We start from the raw sequence: 22,204 nt of genomic DNA on the forward strand, positions 1-22,204 counted from the left end.
CCTAATCCAGACCTAGGTAAAGTGCAGCCCGTGGGCCACATCCAGCCCTCTGGCTGTCTCAGCCCGGCCCGTGGACCGAGACAGCCATGGGGCTGGAAACCAAAGGTCCGCCGTCCGCACCGTGCCCACCCGCTGGCTGTCTCCGTTGTCTCCCTAGACGCAGTCAGCATTGGTGGAGGAGAAGCCTCCGGCCACTTCCTCCACCAATCAGCATGTGAAACAGCTGACGCGATGACGTCATCTCGTTGCGTCAGCTGTCTTCCGCCAGAGTCAGCAAACCAGAGGCAGAGAGAAGAGCAGGGCGTCAGGGAACGGGACCGAGGTATGTGGTGGTCTTTTTTTTTTCATGTGTATGAACATAGGGATTCTATGGGGGTGACAGACAGCACGTGGGGATTCTATGGAGGTGACAGTACATGGGGATTCTATGGGGGTGAAAGACAGCACATGGTGATTCTTTGGGGGTGACAGACAGCACATGGAGATTCTGTGGGGGTGACATGCAGCACATAGAAATTATATAGGAGTAACATGCAGCACATGGGGATTCTATGGGGGAGATAGACAGCACATGGGGATTTTATGGAGGTGAAAGACAGTGCATGGAGATTCTATGGGGGTGACATGCAGCACATGGGGATTCTATGGGGGTGACATGCAGTACATGGGGATTCTATGGAGGTGACATGCAGTACATGGGGATTCTATGGGGGTGACAGACAGCACATGGGGATTCTATGGGGGTGACAGACAGTACATGGGGATTGGAACCAGTGGTTGGAACCACTGGGAATTTAACAAGTAAACCATCCAGAGTTTTTTTTGGATATAATCCCCCTTTCAAAAGCCATCTCCAATTTATTACTCCATTTTACTTTATATGTCTGAAGGGGGGTTATTGCAAGAGGTGTATATGTCTCTCTGTCCCTTAATTACCTGAAGACCACCCTCTCGTAATTCTCCCCCGGCCAAATCATCACATTCCCCCCCTTGTCAGCTGGCTTAATGATAACCCCCTTCTAATGCCCTTTATTCTTCAAGGACCTTACATAGTTGACTGGTCATATTATCTTTCTTTTTATAGTTGTTCAAAGTTTTTAAGTCTTTTATCAAGTTTTGTGAAAATATCCACCTGTGGACATAAAGACAAGGGAGAAAATGTGGTAAACCTGGCTGAAATAGGGGGTGGAGAAATACCTATAATATTTGAGTTAGACTCCTCTTCCAACTCCTCCAATACACTGATGGCCTCTTGTTTCAGGGGACTGCATGCTGCGCTTATCCCTCAGGACACCACCAGGAGCACTGAAGACACGTTTTGAAAAAACGCTGGCTGCCGGGCACAATAAAAACTCCAATGCGTGTGAGGCGAGCTCAGGCCACTCATCCATTTTGGAAGATGAATGTGAAAGGGCCCAAACCCTCTCTGATGGTATTGATATTAAGTTCTAGATACTCCTGCACCTTCCTCTCCATTCATTCATCATGTGTAAGACTTGGACTGTGTTGTGCTAGTGCACGAGCTGGTCTAAAAAAGTGTTAAAGGACTCATAGAACTGTGTGCTTCACTGCGGTCTTGGGGAAAATCCCTCTTAAGGTTGTGCAAAAGCATGTTTCGATACTCAGCACTCACAGGTCCCTTTCCAGGGCGGGAAGCATCTGGCAAAATTTGGTTTTATAATGTGGATCTAACAGAGTGGCAACTCAGTAGTCAGCAGTATTCCTAATCATAACTATACGGGGATCATGTTGCAGCAAGAAGGCAGTCGTGTCGGGCTCTACCATGAGGTTCCAAGCCCATGCTGTGTTGGTGGCTGGGTAACAGCCACCAAAAGACGTTCAAACGAAACGAGTGTTGGGTTGGCGGGGACATTGTGTTACCACGTTCAATTTACTTAGGCTACTATCACACTAGCGTCGGTATGGGGCCGTCGCCATGCGTCGGCCCGATGTACCGACTCAAACTGCGAAAATAATGAACAGTGGAGGCAGCGGATGCAGTTTTACAATGCATCCGCTGCCCCATTGTAAGGTCCGGGGGGAGGGGGCGGAGTTCCGGCAGCGCATGCGTAGTCGGAAAAGGCGGACTCGACGCACAAAAAAAGTTACATGTAACTTTTTTTGTGCCGACGGTGCGCCAAAACACAATGCATCCGTCGCACGACGGATGCGACGTGTGGCCATACGTCGCAATGTGTCGCTAATGCAAGTCTATGGAGAAAAAACGCATCCTGCAAGCACATTTGCAGGATGCGTTTTTTTCCCAAAACGACGCATTGCGACGTACAGCAAACAACGCTAGTGTGTAAGTAGCCTATGTCCACTTACTTATTCTATGCTTGCTTTGATTAGGCTTGTTTATAGTGATCTCTTCCATATGGGCTCACACTCATGTTTGGTTTGCTAGCACTTTGCATTTTTTTCCATTGTTACTAATGGTATGTGTTCTCTGCACTGTCAATGACACTTAGATTTGTTTACTTATATACTTATTGGGTCAGCACTGTGGCTCAATGGTTAGCAGTCCTGGTTCAAATCCCACCAAGGACAACATCTGCAAAGAGTTTGTATGTTCTCCCCATGTTTGTGTGGGTTTCCTCCAGGTACTCCAGTTTGCTCCCACATTCCAAAGACATACTAATAGGGAATTTAGATTGTGAGCCCCATCGGGGACAGTGATGATAATGTGTGCAAACTGTAAAGCATTGCGGAATATGTTAGCGCTATATAAAAACAAAGATCATCATCATTATTAATTTATTACATTCAGCGGTTCTGTCTGTAATTTGGCAACTTGACTCAATTTTATGTGGTAGACATTCATTTTTTGTCACCATGTCTTCATCTACTATTATTTTCTAAACTATTTGCACTTTGCACATTTCACTTTTTTTAAATTTGTTATTAATACATTGACTCACTTGTTCATTGAATGTTTCTGCACTCTGCATTTTATTGGCAATATTATGCCCGTTTGTTTTGGTGTCCAGTAGTTCTTGTCCATGTCCATTGTCTATTTTAAGAGATATATTTAATTAAAAAAAAAATTTCCCCCAAAAAAGGATTATACTTTCTGGTGGTGGTCCATTCACTTCCTCCTTTTAGTGTGGTCATAGACACATTTGTGGTTGAGAATGCATTGCTCATCGTCGCTGCATCACTACGTGTCTGTGATGTATGGCGCAACATAGTATTCTCAACTTTCTCCTCATATGACCTACTCAGCTGTGTACCTCTATGTTCACGTCAGCTGGGATCTAACACCTCATCATCATTATCCTCTGTTATCACATTCCTCGCCCTTGGAGTCGACCTCCTTCTCTTCCTGCCCTGACTGCACAGTACAGTCCGAGTGAGCCTCAGATATCTGAGTTCATCAGGATCACCTCCCTCCTAGTGGTTAATGTCTGATGACGAGGGTCAGGATGCTATTCAGACCCCACTTTGTCCAAGCTATAAAAAATTTGGGCATCGGTGCAGATTTCCTCCTCTTGACTCAGTGAAGCTTTTCAGTACACTTCTGATGACCATGGCATAGAATGTGTGAACAGCTCTTCAGACTCACTTATCTGTGGTTCCGTACAGTCAGTTGTAAAGTTGGAGAGTTGGGATGCGGGTGGAAGCAAGAGGAATTTGGGTGCCATCCCTGTGTACTGTACTGGTTGTGAGGTTGTGGTGGAGGAAGAGGAGGAGAGACCACTTGAAGCTGCGCTTGCCATCCACTCAAGCAGATGCTCTTTCTGGGCCTCATCAACAAGGCATACCACTGTGCGTCTGCTGAAGAAAGGTAGTGGAGTAGCCCGTCCAGTAACAGAAGTTGCCAGATGTCTTTGCATAGGATGTGGCGTTGTTGGTTCACTAATGCTTTCACTAATCTTACCACCTACACCTTGAACATCAAGCCTTATTCTTCTAATGCAGCCTCACATTTTCCCAGTCATGTTGCTCAGATAGTGTGGTAAAAGCACAGTATTTGCAATAAAAAATTAAGATTTTAAACTCTTCATCACCTCTGCAAATAGCTGAATTTCAGAGGGAGTAAATGCCAAGGTGAAATATGGCATGCTGTATTGTATCACAGGAGAAAGAATTCTTTGAGTGTGGATGAGGCCTCTATGACAAAGAAGATATGCTACAAACAATTTGAAAGTCAGATGTCGCCTACTGTATGACAAAAGGAATGTTTAATAATATGGAACTTCTAGAGGCTATATACGCCGACTTACAAACAAACTGTCCTCCATGAGTCCGCATGTAAATCAGGGGTGAGTGGACCATAATATATACATAATGAAACGGATATCAAGGTATTTATTACTATAATGACTGTAAGCAGTAAATCAGGAGAACCTGGGGATAAATGAAGAGTTTGTTTTTAATGCACAGAAGCACAAGTCAGTTTAATATATATGAGCACTAGTTGCAAATATGAGCAAAAAAGGAAAAATGGATATGATATGTAAGCACAAATTGATTGTAAAGTGTAATTGGATTCAATTTAATATTTGTTGAGACACGTACAGTATAAGTAGACACCAGGTATGGTTACTCACTGCTTGAAAAAGGCTCAGATGGAGCTGAAACGTCGCCCGGCTATGTGGGTTGATTAAACCTTCCACATTTTTTCACTTTAACAATGGAATGCTGCCTCTTTTTTGAATCTCTGTGAATCTGGTGCAATCATTGGACTGGTTGCCTGAGGCCCTGCACCTGAAGATAAGTACAAGCGTTGTGCTGTTCCTTTTCTCCTACTATGTATATATTATAGATAGACAGATAGATAGAAGAAAAGCTGGCAATTAATCTGCCATGTAGTGTAAAATCACAACAGGAGCTGACAGAAGAGATGGATTACATACAATAAATACACGAAGAATAGGTAGATATATAAATGTCAGTGACAAATACAATTAGTACAGTGTGTTTGCAGCTTACTGTACATGTATTTAATTAATAAAATTAAAATTTTCATAACCAGTGGAGGGAAAGCCGACAGCTGGGAGCCGATGTTCATAGCCTGGGAAGGGGGTAATACCCATGGAGCTTCTCAGGCTATTAATATCAGCTCACAACTGTATACTTAGCCTTTACTGGCTATTAAAATGCGGGACCCTAAAAAAATTATGTAGGGTTCCCCTATAATTAATAACCAGCAAAGGCTATGCAGACAGCTGTGGGCTGATATTAATAGCCTAGGATAGGGGCCATGGATACTGTCCCCCAGGCTAAAAACATCAGCTCTCAGCCACCCCAGAAAAGGTGCATCTCTAAGATGCGCAAATTCTGGCACTTAGCCTCGCTCTTCCAACTTGCACTGCATATGAAAAAGGCTTCGACTCTGTATGATTTCTCAGTTGTTTAGAGTTGATTACTGTGTAAAAGATTTCCTACATTAAGAACATCAAAATGCTTCTCCCCTGTGTGAATTCTTTGGTGGCTAAGAAAAAATGGTTTCTTCATAAAACATTTTCCACATTCTGAACAGGAAAAAGTATTCTCCACTGTGTGGGTTCTCTCGTGGCTATCAAGAAGCAATTTCTAGTTAAAACATCTCCAACATTCTGAATATTAAAAAGGCTTCTCCCCTGTGTGGGTTCTTTGGTGCTGAACAAGATTTGATCTACGGTTAAAATTTTTCCCACATTCTGAACATGAAAAAGGCTTCTCCCCTGTGTGAATTATTTTGTGCTTAACAAAATTTGATCTATTTTTAAAATATTTCCCACATTCTGAACATAAAAAAGGCTTCTCCCCTGTGTGAGTTCTTTTGTGTATAACAAGATTCCATTCATGGTTAAAATATTTCCCACATTCTGAACATGAATATGGCTTCTCCCTTGTGTGAGTTTTATGGTGTTTGATAAGACCTGAATTCTTGTTAAAGCTTTTCCCACATTCTGAACATGAATAAGGTTTTTCCCCTGTGTGAATTCTCTGATGCTTCACCAAATCTGATTTGTTGTTAAAACATTTCCCACATTCAGAACATAAAAATGGCTTCTCCCCTGTGTGAGTTCTCTGGTGCTTAACAATATCTGACTTTCGGTTAAAACGTTTTCCACATTCTGAACATGAATATGGCTTCTCCCCTGTGTGTGTTCTCTGATGTGTAACAAGAGTTGATTTATGTGTAAAGTATGTCCTACATACTGAACATGAAAATGGCTTCTCCCCTGTGTGAGTTCTCTGGTGCTTAACAATATCGCATTTCTGCGTAAAACATTTCCCACATTCTAAACATGAAAAAGGTTTCTCCCCTGTGTGTGTTCTCTGATGTCTAACAAGAGCTGATTTCTGTGTAAAGCATTTTCTACATACTGAACATGAAAAAGGCTTCTCACCAGTGTGAATTCTCCCATGCCTAACAAGATCTGCTTTCCGGTTAAAACATTTCCCACACTTGGAACAAGAAAATCTTTTCTCTGCTGTGCAAATTTTTTGATGTTCAAGAAAAGACTGTTCAAGGAGAAAATTGTTTCCATATTCTGAAAGTGAAAAGAACTTTGCTTTAGGAGCAGTTTTTTTTTCAATGCTTATTTTGTGACTTTGATTTTCCTTAGTAGTCAGTAATGAATCAAAAGACAGAACTTGTTTCATAGGATCAGATAGCAGATCTTTGCTGTGAGAAGATGATGGTATATCTGGAGTAATAGCATTCATTTCAATTGTATTCTGTGGGATCTCAAGATCATCTGATTTAAAAATTGAAGAGGTCAGCTGTCCCTCTGATCTTCTGGTACATTCATCTGCCAAGAATAAAACCAATTATTATTTCTGAATAAAACATCCTTGAATTCTATATTATTCAACATTTCTACTTAAACTGTTTAACCCCTTCCCGACCTTTGACGCACCGTATGCGTCGTGAAAACCTGTGCCATTCCGACCTGTGACGCAGCATATGCGTCATGGCCGGAATGGGCTCCTGCAGGCCGGGTGAAAGGGTTAACTGTAATTTCACCCGGCCTGCAGGGACAGGAGGAGTTGTACTTTAGCCCAGGGGGGGTGGCTTCACCCCCCCCCGTGGCTACGATCGCTCTGATTGGCTGTTGAAAGTGAAACTGCCAATCAGAGCGATTTGTGATATTTCACCTAAAAAACTGGTGAAATATTACAATCCAGCCATGGCCGATGCTGCAATATTATCGGCCATGGCTGGAAACACTTATGTGCCCCCACCCCACCGATCACCCCCCCAGCCCTCCGATCTGTGGTCCGCTCCCCTCCGTCCTGTGCTCCGCTCCCCCGTCCTCCTGTCCGCTCCCCCCATGCTCCAATCCCACCTCCCGTGCTCCAATCCCACCCCCCTGCAGTCTGATCCATCCCCCCGTGCTCCAATCCCACCCCCCTGCAGTCCGATCCACCCTGTCATGATCCCAATGGCAGGGGATCACTAAAGGACAAGCACAGATACAAACAAGCTCTAGGGCGATGGAACCTGAGCTGACCGCGACCCTGAACCTAACACACAAATAAAAGTAGCCGGGGAACGTGCCTACGATGATCCTAGACGTCTCGCTCCAGCCGAAGATCTAACTTCCCCTATTAGAAGAAACACAGACCTCTCTTGCCTCCAGAGAAATACCCCACAGAAATAGCAGCCCCCCACATATAATGACGGTGAAATGAGAGGAAAGCACATACGCAGTATGAAAACAGTTTCAGCAAAATGAGGCCCGCTAAAGCTAGATAGCAGAGGATACAAAAGTGAACTGCGCGGTCAGCGAAAAACCCTTCAAAAAAACCATCCTGAAATTACTTGAACTCATGTGCCAACTCATGGTACATGAGGAGCAATTTCAGCCCACTAGAGCAACCAGCAGCAATAATCACATATCTGCAGGCTGGACTAAAAACCAAATAAAGCAAAACACCAAAACAGGAAAATCCAAACTTAGCTTGACCAGAAGATTCTAGGAGCAGGGAGCAGAGGTAACAAGACACACTGGATACATTGATAACCGGCGAGGAAATGCCAGCAAAGCCAGGTTAAATAGGAAACTCCCATATCCTGATGGAACAGGTGGAACCCAGAGACCCAGGAAAGACAAGTCACCCAGTACCATCAGTAACCACCAGAGGGAGCCCAAAAACAGAACTCACAACAGTACCCCCCCCTTGAGGAGGGGTCACCGAACCCTCACGAGAACCACCAGGGCGACCAGGATGAGCCCTATGAAAAGCGCGAACCAAATCATCAGCATGAACATCCGAGGCAACCACCCAAGAATTATCCTCCTGACCATAACCCTTCCACTTGACCAAATACTGGAGTTTCCGTCTGGAAACACGAGAATCCAAGATCTTCTCCACAACATACTCCAATTCTCCCTCCACCAGCACTGGAGCAGGAGGCTCAAGCGAAGGAACAACAGGTACCTCATACTTCCGCAACAACGACCGATGGAATACATTATGAATAGCAAACGATGCCGGGAGATCCAAACGAAACGACACAGGGTTAAGAATTTCCAAGATCCTATAGGGACCGATGAACCGAGGCTTGAACTTAGGAGAAGAGACCTTCATAGGAACAAAACGAGAAGACAACCACACCAAGTCCCCAACAAGAAGTCGAGGACCCACGCGGCGACGGCGATTAGCAAACTGCTGAGCCTTCTCCTGGGACAACTTCAAATTGTCCACCACATGACTCCAAATCCGATGCAACCTATCCACCACCATGTCCACTCCAGGACAATCAGAAGGTTCCACCTGACCAGAGGAAAAACGAGGATGAAACCCCGAATTACAAAAGAAAGGAGAAACCAAGGTAGCAGAACTAGCCCGATTATTAAGGGCAAACTCGGCCAGCGGCAAAAAGGTAACCCAGTCATCCTGATCAGCAGAAACAAAACACCTTAAATAAGTTTCCAAGGTCTGATTAGTTCGTTCAGTCTGGCCATTCGTCTGAGGATGGAATGCAGACGAAAAGGACAAATCAATGCCCATCTTAGCACAGAACGTCCGCCAAAATCTAGACACAAACTGGGATCCCCTGTCAGAAACGATGTTCTCAGGAATCCCATGCAAACGAACCACATTCTGAAAAAACAGAGGGACCAACTCAGAGGAGGAAGGTAACTTAGGCAAGGGTACCAGATGAACCATTTTAGAAAAGCGATCACACACAACCCAGATGACGGACATTTTTTGAGAGACAGGGAGATCCGAAATAAAGTCCATGGAAATGTGCGTCCAAGGCCTCTTCGGGATAGGCAAAGGTGACAACAATCCACTGGCCCGAGAACAGCAAGGCTTAGCCCGAGCACAAACCTCACAAGACTGCACAAAAGAACGCACATCCCTCGACAAGGAAGGCCACCAAAAAGACCTGGCCACCAAGTCTCTTGTACCAAATATTCCAGGATGACCTGCCAACGCAGAAGAATGGACCTCGGAGATGACTCTACTGGTCCAATTATCCGGAACAAACAGTCTCTCAGGCGGACAACGATCAGGTTTACCCGCCTGAAACTCCTGCAAAGCACGTCGCAAGTCTGGGGAGACAGCAGACAAAATCACCCCATCCCTAAGGATACCAGAGGGCTCAGAATTTCCAAGGGAGTCAGGCACAAAACTCCTAGAAAGAGCATCCGCCTTCACATTCTTTGAACCTGGCAGGTATGAAACCACAAAATTGAAACGAGAGAAAAACAGTGACCAACGAGCCTGTCTAGGATTCAGACGCCTGGCAGACTCAAGGTAAATCAAATTTTTGTGATCAGTCAAGACCACCACACGATGTCTAGCACCCTCCAGCCAATGACGCCACTCCTCAAATGCCCACTTCATGGCCAAAAGTTCCCGATTACCAACATCATAATTCCGCTCAGCCGGCGAAAACTTTCTAGAAAAAAACGCGCATGGCTTCATCACTGAGCCATCGGAGCTTCTCTGTGACAAAACCGCCCCCGCTCCAATCTCGGAAGCATCAACCTCAACCTGAAAAGGGAGCGAAACATCTGGCTGACGCAACACAGGAGCAGAAGAAAACCGGCGCTTAAGTTCCTGAAAGGCCTCCACAGCCGCAGGAGACCAATTAGCAACATCAGCACCCTTCTTAGTCAAATCCGTCAAAGGCTTAACAACACTAGAAAAATTAGTTATAAAACGACGATAGAAATTAGCAAAGCCCAAGAACTTCTGTAGACTCTTAAGAGATGTAGGCTGCGTCCAGTCACAAATAGCCTGAACCTTGACGGGATCCATCTCAATAGTAGAAGGGGAAAAAATATACCCCAAGAAAGAAATCTTCTGGACTCCAAAGAGACACTTTGAGCCTTTTACAAACAAGGAATTGGCCCGCAGGACCTGAAACACCTTCCTGACCTGCTGAACATGAGACTCCCAGTCATCAGAAAAAACCAAAATATCATCCAAATACACAATCATAAATTTATCCAGATATTCACGGAAAATATCGTGCATAAAGGACTGGAAGACTGAAGGAGCATTAGAAAGTCCGAAAGGCATTACCAAATACTCAAAATGGCCCTCAGGCGTATTAAATGCGGTTTTCCACTCATCACCTTGCTTTATTCGTATAAGATTATACGCACCCCGAAGATCAATCTTAGTGAACCATTTAGCCCCCTTAATGCGAGCAAACAAATCAGTCAACAATGGCAAAGGATACTGATATTTTACGGTAATCTTATTCAAAAGACGATAATCTATACAAGGCCTCAAGGAACCATCTTTTTTGGCCACAAAAAAAAACCTGCTCCCAAAGGGGACAAAGATGGACGGATATGTCCCTTTTCCAAGGACTCCTTAACATAATCCCGCATAGCAGTATGCTCTGGCACTGACAGATTGAACAAACGACCTTTAGGAAATTTACTGCCTGGAATTAAATTTATAGCACAATCGCAATCCCTGTGAGGAGGAAGCGAACTGAGCTTAGGCTCCTCAAAAACATCCCGATAGTCAGACAAAAACACAGGAATCTCAGAAGGAGTAGATGAAGCGATAGAAATCGGAGGTGCATCATCATGAACCCCCTGACAACCCCAGCTTAACACAGACATCGATTTCCAGTCAAGGACTGGATTATGAGTTTGTAACCATGGCAGACCAAGCACTAGGACATCATGCAAATTATACAGTACCAGGAAGCGAATCACCTCCTGATGAACAGGAGTCATACGCATGGTCACTTGTGTCCAGTACTGAGGTTTATTCATAGCCAAAGGTGTAGAGTCAATTCCCTTCAAAGGAATAGGGACTTCCAGAGGCTCCAGACTAAACCCACAGCGATTGGCAAATGACCAATCCATAAGACTCAGGGCAGCGCCTGAATCCACATAGGCATCGACGGAAATGGATGATAATGAACAAATCAGAGTCACAGACAGAATGAACTTAGACTGTAAAGTACTAATGGCAACAGACTTATCAACCTTTTTTGTGCGTTTAGAGCATGCTGATATAACATGAGCTGAATCACCACAATAAAAGCACAACCTTTTTTTCCGCCTATAATTTTGCCGTTCACTTCTGGACTGAATTTTATCACATTGCATTATCTCAGGTGACGGTTCAGACGACACCGCCAAATGGTGCACAGGTTTGCGCTCCCGTAAACGCCGATCAATCTGAATAGCCATAGTCATAGACTCATTCAGACCTGTAGGCGCAGGGAACCCCACCATGACATCTTTAATGGCCTCAGAAAGGCCATCTCTGAATCTTGCAGCCAGGGCGCACTCATTCCACTGAGTAAGCACCGACCACTTCCGAAATTTTTGACAATAAATTTCTGCTTCATCTTGCCCCTGAGAGAGGGCCAACAAAGCTTTTTCAGCCTGAATCTCTTGGTTAGGTTCCTCATAGAGCAAACCCAATGCCAGAAAAAACGCATCCGCATTAAGCAACGCAGGGTCCCCTGGTGCCAATGCAAATGCCCAATCCTGAGGGTCACCCCGCAGGAAAGATATAATAATCTTTACTTGCTGAGCAGGGTCTCCAGAGGAGCGAGATTTCAAAGAAAGAAACAACTTGCAATTGTTCCTAAAATTCAGAAAACGAGATCTATCTCCAGAAAAAAACTCTGGGACAGGAATTTTAGGTTCAGACATAGGAGCATGTACAACAAAATCCTGTATATTTTGAACCTTAGTGGCAAGATTATTCAGGCTGGAAGCCAAACTCTGGACGTCCATGATAAACAGCTGGGATCAGAGCCATTCAAAGATTAAGAGGAGGAGGAAGTAGCCAGGCTGCAATAAGGCTAACTCTGAGGGAAAAAAAAAAAAAAAAAAAAAACTTCCTCAGACTACTTATCCTCCTACTTCAGCCAATACAATTAACACTTTGTGGGCCGGTTATACTGTCATGATCCCAATGGCAGGGGATCACTAAAGGACAAGCACAGATACAAACAAGCTCTAGGGCGATGGAACCTGAGCTGACCGCGACCCTGAACCTAACACACAAATAAAAGTAGCCGGGGAACGTGCCTACGATGATCCTAGACGTCTCGCTCCAGCCGAAGATCTAACTTCCCCTATTAGAAGAAACACAGACCTCTCTTGCCTCCAGAGAAATACCCCACAGAAATAGCAGCCCCCCACATATAATGATGGTGAAATGAGAGGAAAGCACATACGCAGTATGAAAACAGTTTCAGCAAAATGAGGCCCGCTAAAGCTAGATAGCAGAGGATACAAAAGTGAACTGCGCGGTCAGCGAAAAACCCTTCAAAAAAACCATCCTGAAATTACTTGAACTCATGTGCCAACTCATGGTACATGAGGAGCAATTTCAGCCCACTAGAGCAACCAGCAGCAATAATCACATATCTGCAGGCTGGACTAAAAACCAAATAAAGCAAAACACCAAAACAGGAAAATCCAAACTTAGCTTGACCAGAAGATTCTAGGAGCAGGGAGCAGAGGTAACAAGACACACTGGATACATTGATAACCGGCGAGGAAATGCCAGCAAAGCCAGGTTAAATAGGAAACTCCCATATCCTGATGGAACAGGTGGAACCCAGAGACCCAGGAAAGACAAGTCACCCAGTACCATCAGTAACCACCAGAGGGAGCCCAAAAACAGAACTCACAACACCACCCCCCCGCACTCCGATCCACCCCCCCCCCGCACTGCGATCCACCCCCCCGCACTGCGATCCACCCCCCATGCTCCAATCCACCCCCGTGCTCCCCCCCCCACCCCATCATACTTACCGAGCCTCCCGGGGTCCGTCCGTCTTCTTTCCTGGGCGCCGCCATCTTCCAAAATGGCGTTTCAAGTACATTTTGATCACTGTGATAAAACCTCACAGTGATCAAAATAAAAAAAATACTAAATGACCCCCCCCTTTCTCACCCCCATAGGTAGGGACAATAATAAAATAAAGAAATTTTTTTTTTCTTCCACTAAGGTTGGGATTAGGGTTAGGGTTAGGGCTAGGGTTAGGGTTAGAGTTAGGGCTAGGGTTAGGGCTAGGGTTAGAGTTAGGGCTAGGGTTTCGGTATGTGCACATGTATTCTGGTTCTCTGCAGATTTTTCCACAGCGGATTTGATAAATCCGCAGTGCTAAACCGCTGTGGATTTATCGCGGATTTACCGCGGTTTTTCTGCGCATTTCACTGCGGTTTTACAACTGCGGTTTACTATTGGAGCAGTAGTAAAACCGCTGCGGAATCTGCAGAAAGAAGTGACATGCTGCGGAATGTAAACCCCTGCGTTTCCGTGCAGTTTTTCTGCAGCATGTATACAGCGATTTTTGTTTCCCCTAGGTTTACATTGAACTGTAAACCGCAGCATTTTCCGCACTGTGTGCACATACCTTTAGAATTAGGCTATGTGCACACGGTGCGGATTTGGCTGCGGATCCGCAGCGGATTGGCCGCTGCGGATTAGCAGCAGAGTTCCATCAGGTTTACAGTACCAAGTAAACCTATGGAAAACCAAATTCGCTGTGCCCATGGTGCGGAAAATACAGCACAGAAACGCTGCGTTTCTTTGTGCAGATTCCGCAGCGTTTTACACCTGTCCCTCAATAGGAATCCGCAGGTGAAATCCGCACAAAAAACACTGGCTATCCGCAGGTAAAACGCAGTGCCTTTTACCCACGGATTTTTCAAAAATGGTGCGGAAAAATCTCACACGAATCCGCAACGTGGGCACATAGCCTTAGGGTTATGGTTGGAATTAGGGTTGTGGTTAGGGTTGTGATTAGGGTTATGGCTACAGTTGGGATTAGGGTTAGGGGTGTGGGGGGGTTAGTGTTGGAGGTAGAATTGAGGGGTTTCCACTGTTTAAGCACATCAGGGGTCTCCAAACGCAACATGGCGCCACCATTGATTCCAGCCAACCTTGTATTCAAAAAGTCAAATGGTGCTCCCTCACTTCCGAGCCCCGACGTGTGCCCAAACAGTGGTTTACCCCCACATATGGGGTACCAGCATACTCAGGATAAACTGTGCAACAATTATTGGGGTCCAATTTCTCCTGTTACCCTTGTGGAAATAAAAAATTGCTTGCTAAAACATCATTTTTGAGGAAAGAAAAATGATTTTTTATTTTCACAGCTCTGCGTTGTAAACGTCTGTGAAGCACTTGGGGGTTCAAAGTGCTCACCACATATCTAGATAAGTTCCTTGGGGGGTCTAGTTTCCAAAATGGGGTCACTTGTGGGGGTTTCCACTGTTTAGGGCACACCAGGGGCTCTGCAAACGCAACGTGACGCCCGCAGACCATTCCATTAAAATCTGCATTTCAAAAGTCACTACTTCCCTTCTGAGCCCCGACGTGTGCCCAAACAGTGGTTTAACCCAACACATGGGGTATCAGCGTACTCAGGAGAAACTGGACAACAACTTTTGGGGTCCAATTTCTCCTGTAACCCTTGGGAAAATAAAAAATTCTGGGCTAAAAATTTATTTTTGAGGAAAGAAAAAGTATTTATTATTTTCACGGCTCTGCGTTATAAACTTCTGTGAAGCACTTGGGGGTTCAAAGTGCTCACCACAAATCTAGATAAGTTCCTTTCAGGGTCTAGTTTCTAAAATGGGGTCACTTGTGGGGGGTTTCTACTTTTTAGCCACATCAGGGTCTCTGCAAACGCAACGTGACGCCCACAGAGCATTCCATCAAAGTCTGCATTTCAAAACGTCACTACTTCACTTCCGAGCCCCGGCATGTGCCCAAACAGTGGTTTACCCCCACATATGGGGTATCCGCGTACTCAGGACAAACTGGACAACAACATTTGGGGTCCAATTTCTCCTATTACCCTTGGCAAAATAGGAAATTCCAGGCTAAAAAATAATTTTTGAGGAAAGAAAAATTATTTTTTATTTTCATGGCTCTGCGTTATAAATTTCTGTGAAGCACCTGGGGGTTTAAAGTGTTCAATATGCATCTAGATAAGTTCCTTGGTGGGTCTAGTTTCCAAAATGTGGTCACTTGTGGGGGAGCTCCAATGTTTAGGCACACAGGGGCTCCCCAAACACGACATGGTGTCCGCTAACAATTGGAGCTAATTTTCCATTCAAAAACTCAAATGGCGCTCCTTCCCTTCCGAGCCTTGCCGTGCGCCCAAACAGTAGTTTACCCCCACATATGAGGTATCAGTGTACTCAGGACAAATTGGACAACAACTTTTGTGGTTCAGTTTCTCCTTTTACCATTGGGAAAATAAAAAAATTGTTGCTAAAAGATCATTTTTGTGACTAAAAAGTTAAATGTTCATTTTTTCCTTCCATGTTGCTTCTGCTGCTGTGAAGCACCTGAAGGGTTAATAAACTTCTTGAATGTGGTTTTGTGCACCTTGAGGGGTGCAGTTTTTAGAATGGTGTCACTTTTGGGTATTTTCAGCCATATAGACCCCTCAAACTGACTTCAAATGTGAGGTGGTCCCTAAAAAAAAATGGTTTTGTAAATTTCGTTGTAAAAATGAGAAATCGTTGGTCAAATTTTAACCCTTATAACTTCCTAGCAAAAAAAATTTTGTTTCCAAAATTGTGCTGATGTAAAGTAGACATGTGGGAAATTTTATTTATTAATTATTTTGTGTCACATAACTCTCTGGTTTAACAGAATAAAAATTCAAAATGTGAAAATTGTGACATTTTAAAAATTTTCGCCAAATTTCCATTTTTATCACAACTAAACGCAGAATTTATTGACCTAAATTTACCACTAACATGAAGCCCAATATGTCACGAAAAAAACAATCTCAGAACCGCTAGGATCCGTTGAAGCGTTCCTGAGTTATTACCTCATAAAGGGACACTGGTCAGAATTGCAAAAAACGGCAAGGTCTTTAAGGTCAAAATAGGCTGGGTCATGAAGAGGTTAAAGAAATGGAAAGCTATGTAAAAAACTGAATTATTCACCAAGACAATGACAGTTCTAATAGAAAACCTCATAGAATGATCCAGTAGAGCGTGGTATTCTGCTGTTTGTTCATTCTGCCTCCCAAATATGGAATAAAAAGCCACCAAAAATATTATATAGGCAAAAATAATACCAATAAAAACATCTACTAATCTCACAAAAAAGAATGTTCTCACTAACATGCTTTAACTGGCCCATAGGAGAATCCTCCAATGGGATCCTGTGAAAGAGTGGCCCATCACCCACTTACAGTGGGTGCGGAAAGTATTCAGACCCCTTTAAATTTTTCACTCTGTTTCATTGGAGCCATTTGGTAAATTCAAAAAAGTTCATTTTTATCACATTAGTGTATACTCTGCACCCCATCTTGACTGAAAAAAAACAGGAATATAGACATTTGTGCAAATTTAATAAAACAGAAAAACTGAAATATCACATGGTCATAAGTATTCAGACCCTTTGCTCACACTCATATTTAAGTGACATGCTGTCCATTTCCTTGTGATCCTCCTTGAGATGGTTCTACTCCTTCATTGGAGGCCAGCTGTGTTTAATTAAACTGATAGGATTTGAGTTGGTTAGGCAGACACCTGTCCATATAAGACCTCACAGCTCACAATGCATGTCAGACCAAATGAGAATCATGAGGTCAAAGGAACTGGACAAGAAGCTCAGAGACAGAATTGTGACAAGGCACAGATCTAGCCAAGGTTACAACAGAATTTCTGCAGTATTCAAGGTTTCTAAGAGCTCAATGGCCTCCATATACCTTAAAATGGAAGAAGATTGGGACCACCAGAAGACTTCCAAACTGCTAATCATGGGAGAAGAGCCTTGGTGAGAGAGGTAAAGAAGACCCTCAAGATCACTGTGGCTCAGCTCCAGAGATGCAGTTGGGAGATGGGAGAAAGTTCCACAAAGTCACCTATCACTGCATCTATCCAGCAGTCGGTCCTTTATGGCAGAGAGGCCCGACAGAAGCCTCTCCTCAGTGCAAGACAAATGAAAGCCTGCATAGAGTTTGCTAAAAAAAAACACAGGAAGGACTCCCAGACTATGAGAAATAAGATTCTCTGGTCTGATGAGACGAAGATAGACCTTTTTGGTGATAATTCTAAGCGGTATGTGTGGAGAAAACTAGACACTGCTCATCACCTGCCCAATACAATCCCAACAGTGAAACATGGTGGTGGCAGCATCATACTATGGGGGTGTTTTTCAACTGCAGGGACAGGACGACTGGTTGTCATTGAAGGAAACATAAATGTGGCCAGGCAGAGATATCATGGATGAAAACCTCTTCCAGAGTGCTCTGGACCTCAGACTTGGCTGAAGGTTGACCTTCCAACAAGACAAAATGACCCTAAGCACACAGCTAAAATAACAAAGGAGTGGCTTCAAAACAACTCTGTTACCATTCTTGACTGGCCCAGCCAGAGCTCTGACCTAAACCCAATTGAGCATCTCTGGAGAGACCTGAAAATGGCTGTCCACCAATGTTCACCATCCAACCTGACAGCACTGGAGAGGATCTGCAAGGAAGAATGGCAGAGGATCCCCAAATCCAGGTGTGAAAAACGTCCTTCCCAAGAAGACTCATGGCTGTACTAGCTCAAAAGGGTGCTTCTACTCAACACTGAGCAAAGGGTCTGAATACTTATGACCATGTGATATTTCAGTTTTTCTTTTTTAATACATTTGCAAAAATGACTACATTTTTGTTATTTTTCTGTCAAGATGGGGTGCAAAATGTACATTAGTGGCAGACAAAATGACTAGTGATAAAAATTCCCCATTGAATGTCACCTGCTTAACCCAGCAGGAAGTAAGTCGGCGTCTAAAAATCACTAAAATTGACAAATCTCCGGGCCCGGATGGGATACACCCCTGAGAACTGCAGGAATTAAGTGCAGTCATTGATAGACCATTATTTTTAATCTTTAAAGACTCCATAATAACAGGGTCTGTACCACAGGACTGGCGTATAGCAAATGTGGTGCCAATATTCAAAAAGGGGACAAAAACTGAACTCGGAAATTATAGGCCAGTAAGCTTAACCTCTATTGTGGGTAAAATACTGGAGGGCATTCTAAGGGATGCTATACTGGAGTATCTGAAGAGGAATAACCTCATGACCCAGTATCAGCACGGGTTGACTAGGGACCGTTCATGTCAGACTAATCTGATCAGCTTCTATGAAGAGGTAAGTTCCGGACTGGACCAAGGGAACCCAGTGGATGTAGTGTATATGGACGTTTCAAAAGCTTTTGATACGGTGCCACACAAAAGGTTGATACATAAAATGAGAATAATGGGGATAGGGGAAAATATGTGTAAGTGGGTTAAGAGCTGGCTCAGGGATAGGAAACAAAGGGTGGTTATTAATGGAGCACACTCGGACTGGGTCACGGTTAGCAGTGGGGTACTACAGGGGTCAGTATTGGGCCCTCTTCTTTTTAACATATTTATTAATGACCTTGTAGGGGGCATTCAGAGCAGAATTTCAATATTTGCAGATGACACTAAACTCTGCAGGGTAATCAATACAGGGGAGGACAATTTTATATTACAGGATGATTTATGTAAACTAGAAGCTTGGGCTGATAAATGGCAAATGAGCTTTAATGGGGATAAATGTAAGGTCATGCACTTGGGTAGAAGTAATAAGATGTATAACTATGTGCTTAATTCTAAAACTCTGGGCAAAACCGTCAATGAAAAAGACCTGGGTGTATGGGTGGATGACAAACTCATGTTCAGTGGCCAGTGTCAGGCAGCTGCTACAAAGGCAAATAAAATAATGGGATGCATTAAGAGAGGCATAGATGCTCATGAGGAGAACATAATTTTACCTCTGTTCAAGTCACTAGTTCGACCACACTTAGACTACTGTGTACAGTTCTGGTCTCCGGTGTATAAGAAAGACATAGCTGAACTGGAGCGGGTGCAGAGAAGAGCGACCAAGGTTATTAGAGGACTGGGGGGTCTGCAATACCAAGATAGGTTATTACACTTGGGGCTCTTTGGTTTGGAAAAACGAAGACTAAGGGGTTATCTTATTTTAATGTATAAATATATGATGGGACAGTACAAAGACCCTTCTGATGATCTTTTTAATCATAGACCTGAAACGGGGACAAGGGGGCATCCTCTACGTCTGGAGGAAAAAAGGTTTAGGCATAATAACAGACGCGGATTCTTTACTGTAAGAGCAGTGAGACTATGGAACTCTCTGCCATATGATGTTGTAATGAGTGATTCATTAATTAAATTTAAGAGGGGACTGGATACATTTCTGGAAAAGTATAATGTTACAGGGTATATACACTAGAATCCTTGATAGGGCGTTGATCCAGGGAACTAGTCTGATTGCCGTATGTGGAGTCGGGAAGGAATTTTTTTCCCCAAGGTGGAGCTTACTCTTTGCTACATGGGTTTTTTTTTGCCTTCCTCTGGATCAACATGTTAGGGCATGTTAGGTTAGGCTATGGGTTGAACTAGATGGACTTAAAGTCTTCCTTCAACCTTAATAACTATGTTACTATTAATGAGAAAAAAAAATGAACTTTTTTAAATTTACAAAATGGTTGCAATGAAACAAAGAGTGAAAAATTTAAAGAGGTATGAATACTTTCCGTACTCACTGTATATGAGCAGTACTTGGCACAATATACTTGAATCATTAACCCCTTTACCCCCAAGGGTGGTTTGCACATTAAAGGGAAGGTGCCACCAGTTTTCTTGTATTTTGTTTTTTTGTGAAATTAAGCTTAAAATAGTAATTAAAATGTATTAATTCAATGTGTGCACTGTTTGCAAACATTTCTATATGAAAAATATTATATACTAGCTGAAGAGCCCGGCGTTGCCTGGCCATAGTAAATATCTGTGGTTAGTTATAGCACCTCACTTCTCTTATTTTCCCATCACGCCTCTCATTTTCCCAATCACATCTTTCATTTTCACCCTCACATCTCTCATTCCCCCCTAACACTTGTCATTTCGACCTCACATCTGTCATTTTCCGATCACTCCACTATTTTCCCTCACTCCTCTCATTTTGCACTCACACCTTTTCATTTTCACCTCACACCTCTCCTTTTCACCTCACACCTCTCATTTTCACCTCACCCCTCTCATTTTCCCCTCGGTATATACATGTTTGTCATCTCCCTTATATATAATATACACCTGTATGTCATCTCCTGTATATAGCATATACCTGTATGTCATCTCCCCTGTATATAGTATATACCTGCTGTGTGTCATCTCCCTGTACATAGTATATACCTGTATGTCATCTCCTCCTATATATAGTATATACTTTGTCATCTCCTTCTATATATAGTATATACCTGTATGTCATCTCCTGTATATAGCATATACCTGTATGTCATCTCCCCTGTATATAGTATATACCTGCTGTGTGTCATATCCCTGTACATAGTATATACCTGTATGTCATCTCCTCCTATATATAGTATATACTTTATGTCATCTCCTTCTATATATAGTATATACCTGTATGTCATCTCCTCCTGTATATAGTATATACCTGTGTGTCATCTCCCCTGTATATAGTATATATCTGTGTGTCATCTCCTCCTTTATATAGTATATACCTGTATGTCATCTTCTATATATAGCATATACCTGTATGTCATCTCCCCTGTATATAGTATATACCTGTAGGTCATCTGCTCCTGTTTATAGTATATACCTGTGTGTCATCTCCTCCTGTATATAGTATATACCTGTATGTCATCTCCTCCTGTATATATATGTACCTGTATGTCATCTCCTCCTCTATATAATATATACCTGTGTCATCTCTCCTGTATATAGTATATATCTGTGTGTCATCTCCCCTGTATATAGTATATACCTGTGTGTCACCTCCTCCTGTATTAGACCTCGTTCACACGTTATTTGCTCAGTATTTTTACCTCAGTATTTGTAAGCTAAATTGTCAGCCTGATAAATCCCCAGCCAACAGGAAGCCCTCCCCCTGGCAGTATATATTAGCTCACACATATACATAATAGACAGGTCATGTGACTGACAGCTGCCGTATTTCCTTTATGGTACATTTGTTGTAGTTTGTCTGCTTATTAATCAGATTTTTATTTTTGAAGGATAATACCAGACTTGTGTGTGATTTAGGGCGAGTTTCGTTTGTCAAGTTGTGTGTTGAGTTGCGTGTGGCAACATGCGTGTAGCAACTTTTTGTGTGTCGAGTTGCATGTGACAGGTTAGTGTAGCAGGTTGTGTGCAGCAAGTTTTGCGCGTGGCGAGTTTTATGTGTGGTGCCTTTTGAGTATGTGCAAGTTTTGTGTGAGGCAACTTTTGCATGTGTTACAACATTTGTGCATGTGGCAATTTTTCCGCGTGTGCAAGTTTTGCGTGTGGCGAGTTTTCCATGAGGTGAGTTTTGCACTTGTGGCGAGTTTTGCGTGAGCCTAGTTTTTGCATGTGGTGAGTTCTGCGCGTGGCGAGTTTTGAGTGGCGACTTTTGTGTTTCGACTTTTATGTGGTGAGGTTGGTGTATTTGTGGTGAAATGTGTGCTGAGGGTAATATGTGTTCAAGCACGTGGTAGTGTGTGGCGCATTTTGTGTGTGTGTTCATATCCCCGTGTGTGGTGAGTATCCATGTCGGGGCCCCACCTTAGCAACTGTACGGTATATACTCTTTGGCGCCATCGCTCTCATTCTTTAAGTCCCCCTTGTTCACATCTAGCAGCTGTCAATTTGCCTCCTACACTTTTCCTTTCACTTTTTCCCCATTATGTAGATAGGGGCAAAATTGTTTGGTGAATTGGAAAGCACGGGGTTAAAATTTCACCTCACA

At 43.5% G+C, this 22,204-nt stretch overlaps 1 protein-coding gene across 4 annotated transcripts in view; it reads right to left on the reverse strand.

Annotated features, from left to right (window-relative positions):
• Nucleotides 1–4,357: 4,357 nt before the first annotated feature.
• Nucleotides 4,358–22,204, reverse strand: part of LOC138663705 (oocyte zinc finger protein XlCOF22-like) — a 469,510-nt gene continuing 451,663 nt past the window's right edge. For all 4 annotated transcript variants that reach the window (XM_069750009.1, XM_069750011.1, XM_069750012.1 and 1 more), the window contains one exon: nt 4,358–6,746. In XM_069750009.1, the coding sequence (XP_069606110.1) occupies nt 5,569–6,746 (1,178 nt within the window). In that variant the 3' untranslated portion in view covers nt 4,358–5,568. The remainder of the gene's footprint in view (nt 6,747–22,204) is intronic.

Source organism: Ranitomeya imitator, chromosome 2, assembly GCF_032444005.1.
Source record: "Ranitomeya imitator isolate aRanImi1 chromosome 2, aRanImi1.pri, whole genome shotgun sequence".
NCBI classification, from domain to species: Eukaryota; Metazoa; Chordata; class Amphibia; order Anura; family Dendrobatidae; genus Ranitomeya; species Ranitomeya imitator.